This window comes from Phyllostomus hastatus, unplaced genomic scaffold (assembly GCF_019186645.2).
Source record: "Phyllostomus hastatus isolate PE091 unplaced genomic scaffold, TTU_PhHast_1.1 phas_scaffold_39, whole genome shotgun sequence".
NCBI lineage: Eukaryota > Metazoa > Chordata > Mammalia > Chiroptera > Phyllostomidae > Phyllostomus > Phyllostomus hastatus.
This window is the reverse complement of record NW_025334028.1, coordinates 27,478,547-27,497,650: the sequence shown is the minus strand read 5'-3', so window position 1 is coordinate 27,497,650 and position 19,104 is coordinate 27,478,547. Positions and strand designations below refer to the sequence as shown.

Here is a 19,104-nt window from a genome sequence, read left to right as displayed (position 1 = left end):
GTAATTTCTAAAATAAATGTTAAGTATTAACAAACTTATACAAATTTGATGTGTTTTTGGCTTGCAATATGTCTTTAATGTTTCAACAGAGTAGAACAGTTTTTACTTGAAGTTTTCAAATGCAATAGGCAAAGAAACCCCCCTTTTTCTTCTCCATTTCTACCTAGAGAATTCCTTTGTTCATTAATTTATGTCATGAGCTTTAAAGAGGTAGGTCCTATGGAAACATCTCTGGGGTCTCCAGAGCTTCTGGGACACAGCCCTCCTTCCTCCATATTACATTCCTGCCATCACGGAAGTAGTGTCATTTGCCCTTTCTCAGCTTTGACGTGTGCCATCCTGAAACAAAGTGAGACAGCAGCACACAAAAATCCAAACTTTAGGAGCTGAACAGAGTTGATGGAGTTGTCTGTCTCTTCCCTGGGCATGTCGGTTTGCTCGGGAATGTTGCAAAGGGAATAAATAGGTAAGAAGAAAATATTTAAGCCTTGGCCTCGTTACTTGGAAATATTCAAAGATAGTTTAAACAACCAAAGGAGTCACAATTTTAATATTTTAGCCATTTTAATGTATTTTTGCATTCTCATTCTAATTAATATATCTAGATGTTAATAAATAAAAGCATTTCACATATAAAAAGGGAAACGCATTTTATAGATGTTTGCTTATCTAAAATACACATACAAACACATACATGGAGGGAGAAAAAAATGCAATAAACATATTGAAAATAAGCATATTTCTCCAGAAGCTGAAAAATAAGTTGGAAAATTTTGTGCTCAAAATTCAAGTCTTGATCTATGGCAACTAAATATAATTTCTTTATTTGTTCTCAAATAAGAAAATATCACTGTGCCTGGAACTTGACAGGATCCTATATGCTAAGTGAACAAATAATAAAATCCTAAATAATATTATGTACATTTTATTTTCCGCCACCATATGCTAGGACAGAGAACTTTCAGACATTACTTCTAATCTTCACAATACTTAAACTACATTTTACTTCCAGTACATGAATGAGAACCATACATAACCCCCCTCCACCCCACAAATCAAGTGAATCTATAAAGGGATCTTATTTGAAAGCATTCAGGAATTGGTATTTTTCTAATATAAATAGCACTACTTTATAAACTCAGAATTTCATAAATTGAAGCATGGTGGAATTTTATTGCAACAACAAGTTCAGGTTCCTATAGGCAACAGTGTCAAACAAGGGAGTGTTTTATCTCCCTGTATAATTTCCATGGGGAACATACCATATGAAAAACTGGGGTGGACTCAAAGGGAGGAGTGAATACTGGTAGAAGAAATAGCAATAACTGAAGATACGAAAACGATGCCATCTCACTGACAGAAATTAGCAATGATTTGAACCAACTTTTAAAAAATATATATTCTATTTATTTTTAGAGAGAGAGGAAGGGAGAAAGAGAGGGAAACATGACTGGTTGCCGCTCACATTCCCCAAACTGGGGACCTGGCCTGCAACCTAGGCATGTACCCTGCCTGGAAATTGAACTGGCAACCTTGGTTCACAGGTCAGCACTCTGTCCACTAAGCCACACCAGCCAGGGCTTAACTGACTTCTGATGAATGTGAAAGAAGTGCCAAAGCAGTAGGACTGCATTTAAACGTTAAGACAAAAACCACTACTACAGAATAAACATACAACTTTAATAAAGACAACAAAGACTGAAATTGTTAAAGATTTTGCTTATCTTGGTTCAATCAATAATCCAAATGAAGACTGCAGCCAAGAAATCAAGGGAATGCTGAGATGGGAAGGGCAACAATAGAAGAACTGGGGAAAGATCTCCAAGAGCAAAGATGTATCATTAGAGACCAAGGTTAATATAATCCACACTCTCTTATTCCCAGTTACTATGTATGGATATGAAAGTCGGACAGTGAAGAAGGCTAGAGGAAAAAAGATGCATCCACTTGAAATATGGTGTTGGAGGAAAGCTCTAAGGATATACTGGACCACCAGGAAGATAAAAAAGTGGATCCTAAAGCAAATTAACCCTGAAATACAGTTACAGGTAAAAATGACAAAACTGAAGCTGTCCTACTTCTGGCACATCATAAGGCAGGGTTCGTTAGAAAGACACTAATGATGGTGAAAAATAGAAGGCAGCAGGAAAAGAGGAAGACCAAATATGAGATGGATGAATTCCATATAAGAAACCATAGGTATGAGTCTCTACCTGAGCAGAGCTACTGAGGACAGGACACTGGGACATCACTCATTCGCAGGGCCACGAGGAGTTGGAGCCTACTTGATAGCTTGTTACATATACAACAATTTTACCATCGTAAAAATAATTAGAAATTATGTTATCTTAAGCAATCATTGGGGGAAAAAACTGTTGCAAAGGCAGAGTTACTTAATCATTCTTAGCACTGGATTTGATAATGTCTTCCTCATTCTCTTTATTGGATCCTCCTCAAACCTCTTAAGGACCCTTGGCTCAATGCTTTGCCCTATTCTCAATCTACACTCACTCCTTTGAGCACTGGCTTTCAAACTTTTGACCATGCCAAACACGAAGAAATACATTTTGTAATGTAACTTATTACAGATTGAATAAAACTGAAACAAAAGAATTATGAAGAAATATCCTACTACATGGGAGACATAGAGTATTTTTTACTCTGTGCTTCTTTTTCCCACTTTTTTTTTTAGCGTTGGTTAGTACTCACTAAACTGATTTCAAGACCTGTTAATGGGCCAACAACTCACAACAACAGCCCTGTTTTCCAGTGTCAACGGTTTAAATAGTATTTATGACTCATATTTCTCATCTATATCCTTTCTCCTAAACATCAGACTCCTGTATCCTACTTGACATCTCAACTTAGGCATTTTTCTAAACCTGCTCCTCTTCCTTTAGTAGTCTAGTCCAGTCCTCTTCTTGGTAAGAACACACCACCATTCACCTAGATGTCTGGGCTGTAACTGTAAGTCTCACTCAACTCCTTTCAGTCCCTCTCATGACCTACTATTTCTACCTTTGAAATATGTGCTAAATCCAACTTCTTGGCACCTCTACCACTATCATCTTAATCTCAGTCATCATTAGCTTTCACAAAGACCAGTGCAAAAGCCATTATTATTTCCTCTGGTCTCCACACAAAAAGTGAGTACTCCAATAGTCAGGGTGATCCTTCAAAAACATAAATCAGACCATGTTCCCTGCTCACAACTCTCCAGTGTCTCCCCAGCTCACTTAGACTAAAATCCAAATGTCCTAACACAGTCTGTACAGGGCCTAATGTGACGCTAGCTTCCTTTTTTCCTGACCTCATCTCCTTCCTCTCCGTCCTCTTGCTCACTCATCTCCAGCTTCTCTTCGCTGTTCTTGGAAGATGTCAGGAATACTCACATTTGTGAGTTTTTGTACCTGCTGTTTCCTCTACTTAGAGTGCTCTTCTTCAACTATGTACATGGTTTGCTCCTTAATTTCACTGAGGTCTTCAGAATATTAACTCGGAGCAGCCTCTCCTGACAACCTGAACTGAAAAACCATTCTCACCATTCATTAGCCCCTTATCCTGTTTTATTTTACTTCATGAGTATAGCACTTATTACCTCACAGTACATCTCCAATGCTTAAATTAACAGTACTAAAAACTTAGTTCAAAAATAAATGAATGAATATATAAATGAGTACCAGTAATTATTGTAATAAGTACTATTGAGAACTTTAGTCTTAGCACAGCATGAACCCCATTCTTCTTAACACCATTCTTTCTCTCCCAAAAGAATACATCTATTTTAAGAGCCATCTATGTATAAATTAAAGAAATAAGATCACCACTGTGAGCTGAACTGGAAAAATGAATAACTAGAATTCATCCAAACATGTAAATAAAGCACAAGCGTTTTTATGTATGTTGATTTTCAGGCAAGAGAACCAGAAATATAGCCAGATTCTTTGTATTTACTGACTTAGGGAATCATATATTTATACACCAATAACTATAAAGTAATGGATAAGAGTCTAGACTTTGGAGCTAACCAGATTCAAATCCTGGTCTTGATATTCAGAAGCAATATAAAACTTTTCTGTGCCTTAGTTTCCTCATTTGTAAAGTGGGGTCAATAGTAACAATAATTACCACATAGTGTGTTGTGAAAACAGAACAATGTTTACTACAATAAGCCCCTAAATACTAGCTATTATTCTTTCATAATTTATCCCAAAATTGCCCATTCATTGACACTATTAAAATATATCATTGTTTATGGGCAAGCCCCAAGTTATGCTTTCTATTTTCAGACTTCTCAGGAAAGGTAAGATGTTCATGCTGAATTGAAAAGGTATTCCTCCAAATATTGAAAAAAATCTTTTCTTAGGCTGAAAGCCAGGTCACAAAATGGTAGAATATAAATGTGATACCCTAAGTTCACATGTATATTAACTGATTATATTGTACAAAATAGCTCACCAGTTTACAAGTATGAAAACATTGCAAACTCATTTTTCTTAGATTACAACTTAAATTTAAACCCCTTTAAGTTCCTTACTACATCAAATGCTCAATGTTATGGAGTTAGCTCATGCTTTATACATTTCATAAAGTAACACTACTTGATTGCAAATCTCACCCTATTTTATTACAGTAATATAGTTAAAAAAAAAACCCCACTTGCCCCTACAGAATTAGGTAGCAGCTAATTAACTTAAATATTAAAGATTAACAAAAGAAAGAAAAAACCAGTGATTTCAGTGCTCATTATATTTTGTAATGTGGGAATGCATATAGTTAAGTCCTAGAAAACAAAATCCTACAATTAAAATTAGCTGCTTTCTTATCTGGGCAAGAAGTGAAAAAAATGTTTAAAAGTAAAAATGCTTACTGTAATCTTAGTCATAAAGGAAGTGTGTCATCTTCTTTCTTGAATATCAGGGAATCATTTGTTGCCAGGGATTCATGCTTGTAGCTAAGCCACACCTCATAATTAATAGCGATTTCACAGCATGAAATGCTAACATGTTCAAAACATCAAGCCTGAAATAAAATTACTGAGTCCCTACAACAAATAATACTTGTGTTGATGTGATCTCAGCGGTTTAAATCCCTGTATTTTAAGTACTAATCATAACAGAATCCAAGAGGCTTTGACAACTTAAGATAAAAACAACATATACTAGAGAATTGTATGTACACCACAGATGTTTTAGTTGACTGGCTGCAGAATTTGTTAAATTTCAAGGTCTGCTAAATTTTTGCTGTTAGAAAAGCCAATTGGCTACTCAGTATTTATTCTTATTTCAAATCACAGGTAATACAAAAGCTACAAAGTTAAACACAGGTTTAAAAAAAAACAAAACTTGATTGGTCTACCACTACTGAAATTTGAGCTTTGTTTAAAGCAGGCAAACAATTAGAAGTGTTAAAAAAAAAAAAGAAATGATAAAATGATTCTCAAATCTGATTTTTTCACATTTATTTTTGAAGTGAGACCTCTTAAAATGCTGCCTTCAGGTATAACTCAAATACAATTTCCAGTAAGTATGCTTAAGGCAATCCTGAGTAGTGTATATTCCCCACCAGGCGGTTAAAAAAATAAAACAACTCGCATAGCTTAATGGTTTATTAAACATGACAGCAAATCACTCAGTTGTATTTATAACAGAGCATTTATTTTACAATATTTAAATGATCATGTTTACAAGTTTAAAATTGTCACAGTAGTTCTTGCCAGCTTTTGTATTTTTCTCCTTTAAACACTTTCTATAGATAAGGTTAGAAAGAGTAGTAGTCTACCTTCTTTACCAATAATTTAGCACAAGATATATCAAATGCTGGCATTTCCTTGACACTCAAGAAATTACGACAGGAATGGGATCATGACATTACGAAGAAAAGCAAAAAAGCCCTGGCCGAGTGACTCAGTTGGTTGGAGCAGCGTACGGTACACCAGAAGGTTCCCAGTTCATTCCAGGTCAGGGCACACGCCTCCCTTGCGGTCAGATCCCCGGTCAGGGCGCCTCCACTAGGCAACCTATCCCGTGTCTCACACTGACGTTTCTGTCTCACGTCCAATGTTTCTCCCTCTCCCCTCCTCCCCTACTTTCTTTCTAAAATCAATAAACATATACTCGTGTGAGGATTTTTAAAACATCATCTAAGCCCAAAACCAAGTAGAGAGATGAGATGGGGAGTACGTGTATTAATTAGCAAACGTTTTTGAAGTCAAAGCAACTTTCATGCAAGTTAAACGCAAACTTTCTACACAAGTTTAAAACCGAAGAAGCGAAAGGCCTAAAATGAAGCAAGCCCTTTGGAGCAACTGTTAAGCAGTATGCTCAGAAGTTGGAGTGGAAAACTAAGTGTCAAAGAAGAAAAAATTAAAGCGTGATGGAAGAGGTCTGAAAATTACACTTAGCAGCAAAGGGCAAACGACCCCCGCCCCCGCCCCCCGCCCCGACTCCTGCAACTAGAAGCTGCTCCATTCCCCCCGCCCCCCACACACCAGTAGAGGAAGCCCGGAGCCCTCCACCCGCACCCTCAGAAGCTGTGAGCAATGAGGGCCAGTGAGAGAGATCAGGACACTAATTCACGTCCTCGACCTTCCCTCGCGTCGTGTGCCCCGTTTTCCCCGGACGAAAAGAGCAGGCACTGGCGGTGGGCAGGCACTGAGGAGTCGGCGGCCGGAGCGCCCTCTTTACCTGGTCGCAGAGGTGCGGCCAGGCAGGGAGGGTCGAGAACGTGCCGGCGACACTGGCCGCCAGCGCCTTCCCGCCCCGCCCGAGCCGGGATTCCGAGACGGCTTCTGGAGTCTTCGCCAGCGGACCACTCGCTACCAGACAGGATGAGTGTTTGTCAAAACAACAGATACCACGTCTGAGAAACTGCTGTGCCAGCCGTCATTCATAATCCGGCGGACCGGAAAAAGAGGGTCACGTCACTTCCCACCGTGTAACAACGAAAACGTTCCCCCCTGACGGTGCTGCGGCAACTTTTGTTCCCCGCTCTCAGAGGTGGTGGTACCGGGACTAGTTCGGAAGGGGCTACCGGGAAAGGACGGAGTAGTGGGGCGGAGCGGTGAGTTGTGACGAGCGACCCCCCTCCCTGCCGCCGCAGGGAGGCTCGAGACTTCCTCGAGGGATGAGGTGGGAGAGTAGTTCCGTGAGGGGTCTTCGTTTTTTCGCTTCTTTTGGGGAAACCTAACTTAAGGGCGGTCGCATGTCTCAGGCTGACCGCTCTCCCCTTTCAATGAGGGCTCGGCTTCGTCCGGGGATGTTGTGGGCTTAGGCGCGCGGGCGGAGGACATGGTCCCAAGGGCTAAGTCCTGGGAACGCTGTCTTGGACCTTCCTCACAAGGTTTTGGCGACTTCTCTGTACAGCTCGCTGTTTCCGTGCCTCTCATCTTCTCTCGGGCTTTCTTTCAAGGACCTTACCTCGTGCTAGGCCTTTGGTATGCCATGCTTTGAGAAAAAGATAGACATTCCTGTTGAGTGCCTGCTTCGCTTTTCTGGTTCTCTGTCACTTGGTTGGTTTGGAATCGGGGGCCTGCTGCCTCTTTAGACGTGTCCCTCAGATATCAACATAACCCAGAGCCAGGAACTCAGTGGAGGAATGAAAAAGGCAGCATCTTTGCAAGGATGCTAATTAGAAAGGGTTGCACGATCTTGCAAAGACATAAAGGGCAAAATTTTCTAAAGCCATTATGAGATGGCAATTCTAATGTTTCACTGTGCTTGAATAAGTTCAGTTTCCTTCCTGTCGTGTACGTGCAAGTGAACAACTTCGGACTTTTTTTCTTTAAAGATTGGCATGTAGGGTTGGGAACGAGGTCTTGGGGAAAGCATATATTTATATATGCAGAAGCACCTTAGATCGGAGATCTAAACCGAAGATCACAGAACCCCTAGTAAGTGTTATTTCAACAAAAACCTAGTTCATTCAATGCATGTATTTGAATGCTTGTCAAGTTCCAAGCACTAGGTACGGTATATAACCGTGAATAAAAAAAAAAAAAAAAGTCCCAGCTCTCATGGAGTTTACAGTCCAGTGGATTAATGAATTTAAGCCTGATGAAGGACTGGGAAGAGAGTATTGCAGATAGCAATATTATACAAGTACCCAGTCGTGTAAAAGATGTTTTTGTTTCACTTTTGCTTTTTTTTTTTTTTTTATGTTTACGGGTTTTGAAGGGGGCGTGATAGTAGGTTTGAGTTTCTTTCTTTACTTTTAGAGAGAGGGGAAGGGAGGGAGACAGAGGAGGAGGAGAAAAACATCAACCAGTTGCCTCTTGCAATCAGTGCCCTAACCACAGGCCTGGTCAGCAACCCAGGCATGTGCCCTTACTGGGAATTGAACTGGTGACCTTTTGGTTTATAGGTCTGTGCTCAGTCCACTGAGCCACATCAGCCAGGGCTGATTTCATTCTTCTTAAATGTGTCCTACACAAGTGGTTTATCCCAGAAAACATTCCATGTGCACTTGAAAAGTATGTATATGCTGCTGCTTTGGGGTGGAATGCTCTGAAGATATCAGTTAAATCCATTTGATTTAGTGTGTCATTTAAGGCCACTGTCTTTTTGTTGATTTTCTGTCTGGGAGATCTATCCATTGAAGTCAATGTGGTATTAAAATCTCTGACTATGACTGTAATTCTGTCTATCTCTTCCTTTATTTTTATCAAGATTTGCTTCACTTATATAGGTGCTCCTATGTTGGGTGTGTAAATGTGTACAAAGGTTACATCCTCTTGTTGGATTGTCCCCTTTATCATTATCCTTCTTTGTCTTTGTCCTTCTTTGTTTCTTACTACAGCCTTGGTTTTAAAGTCTATTTTGTCAGATATAAATAAGTATTGCTGCCCCAGCTTTCCCCCCCTTTCCATTTGCATGAAATACCTTTTTCATCCCTTTACTTTTTTTTTAAAGATTTTATTTATTTATTTTTAGAGAGGGAAGGGAGGGGGAGAGAGAGAGAGAAACATCAGTGTGCGGTTGCTGGGGGTCATGGCCTGCAACCCAGGCATGTACCCTGGCTGGGAATCGAACCTGCGACACTTTGGTTCACAGCCCATGCTCTATCCACTGAGCTACGCCAGCCAGGGCTCATCCCTTTACTTTTAATCTGTGTATATCTTTAGATCTGAGGTGGGTTTCTTGGAGGCAGCATATATGTGGGTCTTGTTTTCTTATTCATTCAAGTATTGCATGTCTTTGGGCTGTAGCATTTAAGCCATTTACATTTAAGGTGATTATTTATAGATACCTATTTAGTGCCATTTTATTGTTAGACTATTTTCCTCTGCTTTTTTTTCTTTCTCTTCTTCTTAAAGCAAGCCCTTTAAGATTTGTTGCAATACTGGTATGGTGCTAGCAAACAAACTCCTTTAGCTTTTTCTTGTCTGAGAAACTCCTTATTTCTCCTTTGATTTTAAATGATACTCTAGCTGGGTAAAGTAGCATTAGTTGTAGGTCCTTGCTTTTTATCACCTGAATATTTCACGTCACTCCTTTCTGCCCTGAATTGTTTACGCTGAGAAATCAGATGATTGTCTAATCAGAGCTCCCTTGTGGGTAACTAACTGCTTTTCTACTGCAGCTTTTAGGATTCTGTCTTTGTCTTTAAGCCTTGTCATTTTCATTTGAATGTGTCTCAGTACAGGCCTCCTTGGCTTGGGACTATCTGAGCTTCCTGGATTTGTGTGTCTTTTCCTTCACCAGATTAGGGAAATTTTCAGTCATTATTTCTTCAAATAGGTTCTTGATCCATTGGTCACTTTCTTCTCCTTCTGGTATACTTATGATGTGAATGCTGTTATGCTTCATGCTGTCCAAAATGTTTTTTAAGCTCTCCTTTTCTTTTAAGATTTTATTTATTTACTTTTAGAGGGGGACGGGAAGGAGAAAAAGAGGGAGAGAAACATCAGTGTGTGGTTGTCTCTTGAGCGCCCCCTCCTGGGGACCTGGCCCACAACCCAGGCACATGCCCTGACTGGGAATCGAACCAGCCACCCTTTGGTTCGCAGGCCGGCACTAATCCACTGAGCCACACCAGCCAGGGCAGCTTTCCTTTTTTAAAATTCCTTTTCCTTTTTGCTGCTGTGCTTTGGTATTTTTTCTACCTTGTCTTCCAAATCAATGATTTGATCCTCTACTTTATCTAACCTACTGTTTATTCCTTCCAGCATATTATTTATTTCAGAGATTTCATTCTTTATTTCTCACTGGTCCTTTTTTGTGGGTTTTATGCCTTTTTTCATGCTTTTGAGTATTCTTACAGCAATTACTCTAAACTCTATCTAATAAATTTCTTGCCTCCATTTCATCTAGTTCTTCTGGAGAATTTTCTTGTTCTTTCATTTGGGGTCTGTTTTTGTCTTCCCATTTTGGCTGCTTTGTATTTGTTTCTATGTATTAGGTAGATCTGCACAGGCTCTGGTGCATACCTGTGTTAGACACTGCCTATGACTGGCCTGGGCAGCCTGCTTGTAGCTGTCAGCAATCAACAGCATGTAACTCCCTCTGCTGGGCTTGTTTGTGTGCAGAAAGAATCAGGCTGCCCACCAAGGCTGGCTTTTACCAACAGTTGGCCAAGGGAAGGGTCAGCTAAAGTCTCAGAGATCTGCTTTACATGTTAAATTTAATCAGTAATATAGCCTCAGGCTGTACTCATCAGCCAGGCTTAACCTCCACACGGTGGGACTATTGCTTCTCTTTAGGCTGATGCCACTTGGAGAGGAGTTGTCTGCCTGAGAAAGATGGCTCCTGCATTATGGGGAATGACTTGCTGAGTCATCTGCCTAGATATGATAGTTGAAAACGTGATATACAAGTGTGGATGTAAGTAGGTTTATAGTTGTGAGTACATGAAACACAGAGTTAATAAAGCTCTTGTAATAATCATAACTTGCCTGTCTTTTTCCATACGAACAAGTATAAAGCAACTCTTGCCCACTCCTGTATGTAAGGTTACCAAGGAAGAAATTGGTACAAGAGCTAATGGAAATGGACAAGGAGAGATACTTGGGCAATATGAAGAACAACAGGGATGAGAAGATGAGGCACACAAAGACTAGTCAGAAATAAAGAGGAAAACCAGAAAAGCTGAATAGAATAGAACTCAAGGAGGAGAAAGTTTTTGAAAATGGAAGTAAATAACATGTATTAACATGGCCAGCATTTACTGAGTACCTGCGATCTTTCAGGCACTCTGCTAGACTTGTGGTAAGACCAGTCTAGTGCTGACCCTCATGGAATTTACATTCTAGTGACAATGACAAGCACTGTTTACATAATTAACAGTGTGGTAGCTATCACACATAACTATAGGATGTTTTGGGACCAGTAAGAATATGTGCAGAAAATGAGACTTGAATGAATAAGATGGGAGATGGGTCACTCTACTAAAGTGCTGAGGTAAAAAAGATATGTTGAAAGACTTGAAATAAGTCATGTGACTACCACAGAGAGAGTGGGAATAGCTTGAGGTACTAGGTATCATATAATGAGCACATACTCTGTGCCAGGTACTGTCGTAACTGCTTTACATGTCCAGATCGTTTAGGGCATTGGAGACCTTGTTAAGCATCTTGTTCTTTAACCTTTGGACAGTGAGACGTTTAAGGAGCATTTTAAGCAAATGAGTGATATGAGAAGATTTTGGGAGGACGAGTGGTTGTGGGGAGACTGATTAAGTTATTGCTGTGGGTCTTATATGGAAGATGGTAGTTTAGTCTAGGGGTGATAGTAATAAGAATTGAAAAAGGTGGATGAATTTAAGGTGTTTGGTGATTGAATGGGGGAGGAGGGTTGAAGAAGTAGGAGTAGTTAAAAGTGATTCTCAGGTTCCGGCTGGAGCATGGTAGCTTTCAGCTGAGAAAGGAATATTAGAGGAAGAACTGGTTGGGAAACAAAACAAGAGCTTATGAGTGGCTCTGTTAGTTATGTTGAGTAGGAGGTACCAGTGACATATCCAAGTCGAGCTGGCAATTAAATTTTGGAAGAGACACATGGTCTGGAGAGAGAAATTTATAATCTCTGCAAAAGGTGTAGATCAAGTTGTCTAAAGCAGTATTCTCAAACTTTAGAGTAGATCAGAACATCTGGAAGGTTTAATGCAGATTTCTGGGCCCCAGTCCCAGAATTTTTTCTTCAGTAGGTCCAGTGGTGGAGACCAAGAGTTTGGATTTCTAACAGGTTCCTAGGTACTGCCTGTGCTACTGATACAGAGGGTACATTTTGAGAAGAATGTTTAGAATGAGACAGGAAGAGATCCAGAACTCAGCCTTAAAGAACGTATTTTTGTTTAAGTGGAACAGGAGGAAGCTACCAAGAAGTCTGAAAATGGAGGAGGAGAAAACAGTATTTATTATATTTATCGGACTTAGGCTCTGAATACTTTGGTGAGAGCATTTTTATGGAAGAGTGGAACAAAGGCCAAATTGCCAAACTGCACAAAATTCAGCATAAGTAGAAGAAATAAAGAGAAAGTATAAAATGTAGTTGACTTTCTTAGGATGCTTTGCTCTGAAATGAAGAAGATAGAGTAGAAGAGGCCTGACTGTATATAAATGTCAATGAAAAGATGCCAGTATAAAGAAGGAGACTGAGGGTGGGGGTGAGAAGACAGTAAATAAATAATCCACAGCTCAAGGTTCCAGAGGGCTAACGAAGAGATAGATCCAGGTACATGTGGCATTACATGGAGAGCCACCTCCTTATTTATCAGTTGGGAAATAGGAAAGGATGGTTGCAGGTAAGTTTGTAGATGTGGTGGCAGAAGATTGGTTGATTTCATCTTCGACAGCTTCTGTTTTCTCCATGAATTAGGTGAGGCCATCTACTGAGACAGAAGCAGTTTCAAAGAAAAGGGAGAAATCTAACTGGTCTTTCCAGGAAGTGGGGAAGTGAGTTGACCAGAGAAGCTTGACAGGATTGCTAAATTGTACCGAGTACCTAGCTGATATTGGTAACTCAGAAGATACAGAGTCAGTGTTTTATTTTCAGCTGCACTTAGAGCAGGGATGTCAGACTCATTTTCACCAGGGGCCACGTCAGGCTCGCAGTTGCCTTCAAAGGGCTAAATGTAATTTTAGGACCGTATAAATGTAACTACTTAACTAGGGGCAAGGAGCTCAGAGCTGCCACAGGTAGAAACAAGGTGCTGGGCCAGATAAAACAAGGTTGGAGGGCCGAATTTGGCCCACGGGTCTTGTGTTTGCCACCTGTGACTTAGAGTTTGGAGGTAGCAGGGAGAAGGTATTAACGATAGGTTATAAAGTATGTGACACTATAGGGCTATGGGACAAGGGTGCTTAGAGTACTAGAAAGGTCTATGAAAGGCTGAACCATGGAATGTAAGCTGGATAGAAAGTAAATGGCATACAAATAAATCAAGGAAAAAGGATAAATAAAAGAACATTGTTCACTAGAGGAAATTTCTGTGTTACTTGTATGCATTTGCCATAGACAGTTCCTAGTATGAGCTAAGAATCTACTCCGCTTCTACCACTTTGCTAGGTTATTGGCATTTTTTTTAAAGTGGTAACTTAATTATTTTTAACTAATTGATTTTAGAGAAAGGAGAGCGGGGAGAGAGAGAGAGAGATTAAACCCACAACCTTGGTATGTCAGGACAGTGTTCTAACTGAGCTACCTGGCCAGTGTGTAATTATTAATTTTGTGACTTTTTAAAAGCAACACATAGATTTTATATTAAACCTACACTTATAGCATTATATTTACTGTAGTTATCTATCTCTATCTATACATACTCTCCCCACCTGACTTTGTTTTCTGAAATTCTGATCAACAATGAGAATGATATAGTTCTTTTGTAGTCCATTTTTATCATAAGGTTTTGGAATATGCAGGGAAGGAATTGTGCAGAAGTAACATGATTTGGTGTAACTCCAGAAAAAAATATTTTTGGAGATAATATAGGAGATAAATTGACAGTTATACTGCAGTTGCTGACTTCTTTAGGACTTTAGTAAAAAGAAAATAAATTTCTTTTACTACATACTCATTTGCCAGTAACAAAGAAGAGAAGTAATAGAAACCAGGGAAGGCGATAGAAAATGGGGAGGATAGTTGCCAACAGGCTTTCCTCCCCAATCTCAGTTGATTTCCATTTCTATACTAGGCAGTTTAATTGTTCTGGTTTCACAGATGATTAGATTGAGGCTCACAGTTCTCTAAGATGCTCAAGACTTTATAAGTTTACCTTGACTTAAGAGCCTGTCTTTCCTGAAGCAGAAAAACTCAGCTGTCTGTAGGAGCCAGGCTGATAAAATCAGTTTACAGGCAAAATACATAAATAAATAGGATAAAACACATAACCATGAGTGTTTTATTTTAGGCCCATCTACTATTTTCTGTTTGATGAGGGAGAGAAGTTGGGCCAACAAGGTGCCAGTAAGGAAAAAGCAGGAGGAACAGGAAATTGGAGGTCTCTCTAAATTCAAAGTACAGGTGGCAGGGAGTAAAGAGATGAGGAAAAAAAGAAAGACTGGCTCGGAGCCCTGAAAGGTCCCTGGGTCAAAGTGTTGGAGAGATGGAGTGATGGAGACTGTAGTCAAAGTGAGAGTTGATTATAGCCAAAGAGGAGAGTAGTTGTAGCCAGTTACAAGTTTTATTGACTGAAGAGGAAGCTCCTTGGTGTTGAAGATCTAAACTGAGTGGAGGAAGTTGAAGATGTCAACATAGACGCCAAAATTACCGGAGATGATGGCAGGGGGGAGAAGATGAGCTTGGTGCAAATATTTTTATGTTAGCCACAGTAAAGATGCAGGTGTGGATTCCAAAGGAAGATGTAGAAAAATGGTGGTCATGGAGTATTTTTCCCAAAGCAGCAATATAGAGTAAGGTCCTTGTAGCCTTTTTTACTTTTGGAGTAGAAATAAGTCAAAGGAACAGTACTTGATGGACAGGTGATTGGAGGTGGAGTGGTTAGACGTAAACAGATAAAAGGAGTGCTTGGGATAAAACTGGGAAATATATGTTGGTGACAAATAGGGTCTAGAAGATGGTGACCAGCTGGCAATGAAGTTAATGTGGAGAGAGAAGGGCTGAGCTGAATGAGAGTGCTGGAGGGATTTGCAAGGGGAAGGTAGTTTGTATCTTAAAGCAGCCATGTTGTATAGACATTTTATGTTATATTATTATTTTATTATAAAGAATTGTCTAAGTATCAACCTTTTGGTCAGTGTCTCATAAAACATTGTTCTGGATAAGTAAATAGCTATGCTCCTTAGCTATAAAAAGCTAGGTCAATGGAAAGACTAGGCTGTGTTTCCCTTGTGTACTCAGGAAGAGAAGCGATTTAACTTTTTTTACTATGGACATTTTAATGAGGAGCTGTCTTCTCTTCAGAATATATATGGTGACCAGCTCCATGAATGAATTTAAAAGTAACCTTTCTGCTCTGGCTGGTGTGGCTCCGGGGATTAAGCATCAGCCTGCGAACCACAGGGTCACTGGTTTAATTCCCAGTCAGGGCACATGCCTGGGTTGTGGGCCAGGTCCCTAGTAGGGGGCGTGCGAGAGGCAACCACACATTGATGTTTCTCTCCCTTTCTTCCTCCCTTCCCCTCTCTAAAAAAATAAAATCTTTTAAAAAAATAAAAGTAACATTTCTATACCTATTATTATATATAGATGGTTTATGTATAATACATTCTTAAGAAATGATCAAGGTTGCCTCTCAGTTTTTGTTAAATTCTTATTAATATAACTGAGGTAGGTTATTTTTCTTCTCATAGGTGATTCTTATATTTTAGTAGAGCACAGAATTTGACAACTATTTTGAGGCCATCAGATAGTTCTTCAGTATCTTCTTGAAAACTTAAAAACAAAGCCTAGGGTGCGTGTGTGTGCACGCATGTGTTTTGTGTTAAAGTTGGAGAGGGCTTAGGGGGGAAGTAGATGGAGAAGAAATAAATAAAATCCATTTTCAGGCTAAGCTCTCTTATGCCAAGATTCAACCTACAGCAAGTTTTAATGGCTTTATAAATCTCTGAAAATGAGAGATTACTGTGCAATTGCTGACAAATCCTTAAGTCTACCAGTGTAAGCATGTTGCATTATTATAATATTAACCTGATAGACAGAAGAATATTTCAAGCCATAGAATATTGATCAAAGGATTGAACACAATGCATATATTTTTATTTTAATAATTCCTTGCCTGGAGAAATATTTGAAAAAGTGACAATGAGAGCTAGAGCCACAGGATAGCACTGGTATTAGCGGGGGAAAAGAAACTCTTCTAATGTTTTGGAATTTCATAAGTCTTTCTGTATTTCTTTACTTGTTTTAAGCTCCTTAGGCCACAGAACATCATCATAAGCACTCAGGGTGTGTATATTATCATATACACACATATATTTTATATATATAAATTTTACACTTATATATAAATATATAAATAAATTATATATCATTTGTTTGTTTGTTTGTTTTAGATAGATATGACACCATCGCTTAGAATCCCTGCTTTTTAAAAATAGGTTAAGGCAATCCCCCTGGCTGGTGTGGCTCAGTGGATTGAGTGCTGGCCTGCAAACAAAAGGGTTGTCATTAGGATTCCCAGTCAGAGCACATGCCTGAGTTGTAGGCCAGGTCCGTAGTAGGAGGCACTCGAGAGGCAACCACACATTGATGTTTCTCTCCCTCTCTTTCTCCCTGCCTTCTCCTTTCTCTAGATATAAATATATAAAATCTTTAAAAAAAATAGGTTAAGGCATGAGATACCACAATCTAAATGTGATTCAATAAGATTATCATTAGTATGGTTTTGAGACATGCAAGACTGAAGATGAGAAATAAGGACAGGAAGAGCTGAGGCAAAAGCTGCAGCAGTGCCCTTTTATAGGTCATCACTTAGTGCATCCACTAACCATTGCCCTCCTGTGATACCCTGCCCCTGTACTAAATCTTTTTTTTTTCCTCCGTTACGGAAATAAGGTTTGAGAAGGCATTTTGATATAAAGTAAACTTGATCTGAATACATCAGGTTCATGTATACTGAACTGTAAGTGTATATTTTATTTTAATATATATATATATAAAATCTTGGGCTGTTTTAGTCTAGAATGCCAAAAAAATTTATGTGTTTTATTAACTAACAGTACCAAAGAATAGGAAAAAAGCCATCTCTAATTTATGAAATCAACTTGCAAATGGCAAGCTCAAGTCAGGAAGATGTTCCTGCATTTACAGGACAGTAACATTGTATGCTAAAGGAAGGCTAGTTATTTAGTCCAAGTAAGAAATTTTAATAACACCAGAAAAGGATTTAAAAAGTAATGCTTTAATTTTTTAGAAAACTGATTAGCAACATTGTATTTTAACAAAATGGCTCTTATGGCTAAGTATTACTAAGTCTTAAAAATGAATGAAAATCATACCTTAACATTTTTCTTAGTATCCATTTTCACAAATTTAGATACCTTTTTCTTCACTGGTTCTTAATTTGGGTTGTGGCAGATGGTGGTGGCTGATGTTTTGAAAAATGAGAATTATTCTCCCCAGGGGTGGGGGAATGTTTGCATATGTGTAAGTATGTATTTTTAAATGGAGTTAGGGAGGGTCTTTGTGGCAGGGAGGAGCTTATCTAAATTTAAAACTGGATATGGATACACAGGAAACAAGTAACATTCTTGCTTCAAGGGAAAAAACTAGATATGCTAGTCAGTGTTCAGAAGGAAATTTGCTTCTATCTGTAATAACCGTTTGGATGTTTTAAATTGAAACAAAATAAATTATAGATTTATAATTGAAAAATCTCTAGATTATCTTCCTCTTTTTCTCTTTCAGGTGTTTGTAATGGCTGCTGCTGTGAACTTGGAACTTGATCCCATTTTTTTGAAAGCATTAGGCTTCTTACATTCAAAGAGTAAGGATTCTGCTGAAAAGCTAAAAGCATTACTTGATGAATCTTTGGCTCGGGGCATTGATTCAAGTTACCGTCCATCTCAAAAGGTATCTAAGTGAATAAAAAGCTTAGAGGGAGTATTGTAAGCTCTGTGGTAGTACAGTGTTAACATTTAGACAATCGTAAAACATCTCTCTGTCAAAGTAATCTTTCCTGTGGCATGCAGGAACTATATTCTTTAATTTTGTTTTCTTCCTTCAAGCTTTTAGAGAACTATACACTATGTAGAAAAGAAAGCTGGGTGTAGGGATATGCTATTCTACTACTTTATGTGTATGAAAATCCACCTCTTTTATGATAAATATTAATTTCAAATTCTTTATTATCATACTTTGGTTTTTTTTAAGCTGCTAAATGAAACTGTACTTTGCAATTATCTTCTAGTGTTTTGGGGGGGTAGAATCATGAAGTAGAAGGTCTGGGATTTTGCAGGGGAGTGAAATTGAGTATGTGTAGAAAAATTTAAGGAGAAAAAAGGCATAGATTATAGATAGCTCCAATCCTGATTATAACAAAGTGACCAAGCACCTTTTTATGCAAAAAAAGATAGACATTTTGGAACCAGGCACATCTGTTTTAAATCCCAGCTTCCCTCTTACTAGTTGTGTGGTAGTAGATAACATATCCTGAACATTTAGTCTGTCCCAGGTACTTTTCTGAGTGGCACATATGTATAATTTTAATTGTGATAACTGCCCTTTGAGATAGGTATTAATTATTTTCCTCATTTTACAATAAGGAAATGATTGTATCTAGTAGCTTCATTTCATTAGCCTCCTTTTCTTTATTAGTAAACGGGGGATAATAAGAACTACCTTGCAAAGTTGTGAAAATAAAAGAGATAAAGTATGTAAGTCACTTAGTGTAGTGTCTGTGAGGTACACAATAGGCTCTTAGTGAATGATAGTTCACATTATATTCTCTAATACCTTCTATGACAGGTATTAGAATACCTGTCAGAAGGTATTAGAATACCTTCTATTCTTTAAACCTTTGTAAACCTCTAGCCCTAAAACTCCCAAGTCATCTGGGTCTGTGAACCTAGACACCAAACTGAAAAGGGGAGGAAAAAACTAAATGACCACCCAGTCTAAGCCAGAGTCTCAAACTCAAGACAGGGCCAAGTGTCAGGCTCAGGACCCAAGTAAACAGCCGTTTCTTAACATTAGCTCTGGTACTTTCAAGACT

The 19,104-nt window shown here is 38.8% G+C and overlaps 2 protein-coding genes across 4 annotated transcripts in view; one reads left to right on the top strand and one right to left on the bottom strand.

The window, feature by feature from the left end:
- The window catches only part of GSTCD (glutathione S-transferase C-terminal domain containing), a 135,067-nt gene extending 128,171 nt beyond the window's left edge, over positions 1-6,896 (bottom strand). The window contains exon 1 of the mRNA XM_045820403.1: positions 6,687-6,896. The gene's annotated coding sequence lies outside the window, so the exon portion shown is untranslated. The remainder of the gene's footprint in view (positions 1-6,686) is intronic.
- Positions 6,897-6,956: 60 nt separating this feature from the next.
- Positions 6,957-19,104, top strand: part of INTS12 (integrator complex subunit 12) — a 28,102-nt gene continuing 15,954 nt past the window's right edge. The window contains exons 1-3 of one of the 3 annotated variants that reach the window (XM_045820261.1): positions 6,999-7,062; positions 7,789-7,891; positions 17,799-17,963. In XM_045820261.1, coding sequence (XP_045676217.1) covers positions 17,808-17,963 — 156 coding nt within the window. In that variant the 5' untranslated portion in view covers positions 6,999-7,062; positions 7,789-7,891; positions 17,799-17,807. Of the gene's footprint in view, positions 7,131-7,788; positions 7,892-17,798; positions 17,964-19,104 lie in introns of all 3 variants that reach the window. The other 2 variants (XM_045820260.1, XM_045820259.1) reach the window with 2 other exon arrangements.